At 39.6% G+C, this 2,725-nt stretch overlaps 1 protein-coding gene across 1 annotated transcript in view; it reads left to right on the top strand.

Annotated features, from left to right (window-relative positions):
• Positions 1 to 2,725, top strand: part of LOC107713107 (myosin-9-like) — a 22,935-nt gene that overhangs the window by 5,204 nt on the left and 15,006 nt on the right. Inside the window, 4 exon segments of the mRNA XM_016518538.1 lie at positions 1,260 to 1,591; positions 1,873 to 2,029; positions 2,127 to 2,154; positions 2,262 to 2,355. Of these exon segments, the coding sequence (XP_016374024.1) occupies positions 1,265 to 1,591; positions 1,873 to 2,029; positions 2,127 to 2,154; positions 2,262 to 2,355 (606 nt within the window). The 5' untranslated portion in view covers positions 1,260 to 1,264.

Consider the following 2,725-nt stretch of genomic DNA (forward strand, 5'->3'; position numbering starts at 1 on the left):
TTTTACTTCATACATTAAATAATGTTTACAGATTAACTTAAATCCTCAAAGTTTCTAAAATACTCCACACAACCACTGGTTTGCATGATAACTTCCTTTATTTTCCTTTATCATTTACAGCATTGTTTATAGTTTAATAGGCTATACATATTGCCTATATTTAAACTCGTTTAACAAACATTAGAAGAAAAATTCAACATTAAACTTAAGTAATTCACGTGTAATCGACCAGTCTCTATTATTCTGTTTCCACCGTATGGCGCTGGCTCTCATGCCCGAGCTGGAGTCGTGTTCGGCGGGGAACTGCTAACGGACAGCCGCCCTGCGTTTCACTCTAGCCGAAGCATGCTGTGACTCCATAACCTGCCAATAAACAGCTCTGAGGACATGTTTTAACATCCAAAGTATTATATTCTGTATCTTTATGAATAAAATCGTTTATTTTATGCAAAGCATCAGGCTTTTCCATCACGCAAAAAGACCGCGACACTCGTTAAAGGTGATTCACACCGCGCGCCTGTATGTTGCTCTTCATAAAATTGAACGATATACAGCACAGTAACTATTTTATAGAGAAAATAAAATGTACACAAACCTGTATTTTACCGAAGAATGCATCAATTCAATGGCGCTTAGAACTGCTCTCTCGAGAAGAGAAGACGCAAAATCCCCGCGATAAATAACTCAACCGCTGGGTTACGTCTGACCCAGGATCTGAGTAACACAAAAACTACCCAAACATTGGGTTATGTCTGACCCAGGAGCTGCAAAACAACCCAAACACTGGGTTGTTACATTTGACCCAGGAGCTGGGTAACACAAACTACCCAAACACTGAAAAATAACCCCAAAAAATGGCTTAAAAGGGTTAACCCAGCATTTGGGTTAAAAAAATAACCCAGGATTTTTTTAGTGTAGGGGTTGTTGAAGGAATTTGACTCTGTATGGAATAAATGGGGAAAGGGTAGGAGAATGGAAGCAAAAGAGTTGAGGTAGCGCAGTATCAGTCAGAGACCTGAGCAGGTGTGGTTGTCAAGTTTTCTAGGACAATATTGACAGGTACTGGAGTCAGATGCTTGAACAAGTCACCATGTAGATGTTTGTGTACGATTGAGGAACTACAAAGACGCTGTTGTCATGCTAGTTTTATTTCTCAGATCCTCTTCCCTGAACGTTAGTCCTCTTATTGGGATATACTGTGGAACTTTAAAATCTAAAAAATTAAAACCATAAATACTTCTACTTTCTCTCACATGTAGCCAAAATGTCAGACGCAGAGAAGTTCCTCTATGCCGACCGCAATACTATCAACGACCCTTTGGCCCAGGCAGACTGGGCCTCTAAGAAGCTGGTGTGGGTTCCCTCAGAGAAGCTTGGCTTTGAGGCCGGCTCCATCAAAGAGGAGACTGGAGATGAGTGTCTTGTGGAGCTGGTTGACTCTGGCAAGAAGATCAAGGTGAACAAGGATGACATCCAGAGGATGAACCCACCCAAATTCAGCAAGGTGGAGGATATGGCGGAGCTTACCTGCCTGAATGAAGCCTCTGTTCTACACAACCTAAGGGAGAGGTACTACTCGGGACTCATCTATGTAAGTCTGTCTGAAATGCATATGTTTGTAGTGTTCAAGTTTAGAGAATTCTGCACAGATTATTGTGCATTTACTGGCAAGTTAACAAATTGACACGTTGACTATGCAGAAAACTTGTGGAAAACGCATAATTGTTTCATGTTTCGTTACTCACAGAATCATTTAAGGTTGAGGTATTTGTGATTGCTAATTAAATTGCTAGTTAATGTTTGTAAAGAGTAAGTGTTTAGTCAGTCTGCTTGAAACAAATGTGCTTTTCATGATGTAAATCGTTGTTTCAGACATACTCTGGGCTCTTCTGTGTGGTAATAAACCCATATAAGCATCTACCCATCTACACGGAAGAAATCGTAGAGATGTACAAAGGCAAAAAGAGGTATGAGATGCCCCCTCATATCTACGCCATCACAGACACGGCCTACAGGAGCATGATGCAGGGTGAGAACACTAACTGCATGACTGATACTATTGTTCTTGCCAAAATGGCACTCATGTTCATGTGATCGTGTTAATTCGTTTTTCTTGATCTTTTTAGATCGTGAGGATCAGTCCATATTGTGCACGTAAGCTTGACTTGGACCTTAATGTGAAATACCAGTGCCGCAATAAAATATCAAAATGACCAGCATGGTGTTCTTTCGAAACTTATTCTTTATTAATATTTGTCCAGGGGTGAATCTGGTGCTGGAAAAACTGAAAACACGAAAAAAGTCATTCAGTACCTTGCATTTGTAGCGTCATCCTTCAAAACAAAGAAGGATCAAGTGAGTACAAAACCTTTTTTTTTTTTTTTTTTTTTGCTGAGTTCAGAGTCATGGAAAAGTCATTAACAAGCAAATGTTCATTTGCATGCACAACTGACAGATAAGACGAGTGTTGATTGTCATGACAGAGCTGTTCATAAATAAATAACCACATCCATTTTTAACAGCTATTCTGTCTCCAGCCCCTATTATGATAAATGTTTTATTGATATTACTCTTATCTCTTCCTGTTTTTCATCCTCCATTTTTCCTGTCAAAAGTCTTTCTCAGTTTTTCTTTACGGATTTGAAACTTCTCTTTCTGTCATTCTTTCTGAACCAGGAAGTCAAAATTCTGTGTTTTCACATTCCCGTATCAGGTCTAGACCGGT

This window comes from Sinocyclocheilus rhinocerous, unplaced genomic scaffold (assembly GCF_001515625.1).
Source record: "Sinocyclocheilus rhinocerous isolate Xijiao unplaced genomic scaffold, SAMN03320098_v1.1 scaffold1982, whole genome shotgun sequence".
Classification (NCBI taxonomy): domain Eukaryota; kingdom Metazoa; phylum Chordata; class Actinopteri; order Cypriniformes; family Cyprinidae; genus Sinocyclocheilus; species Sinocyclocheilus rhinocerous.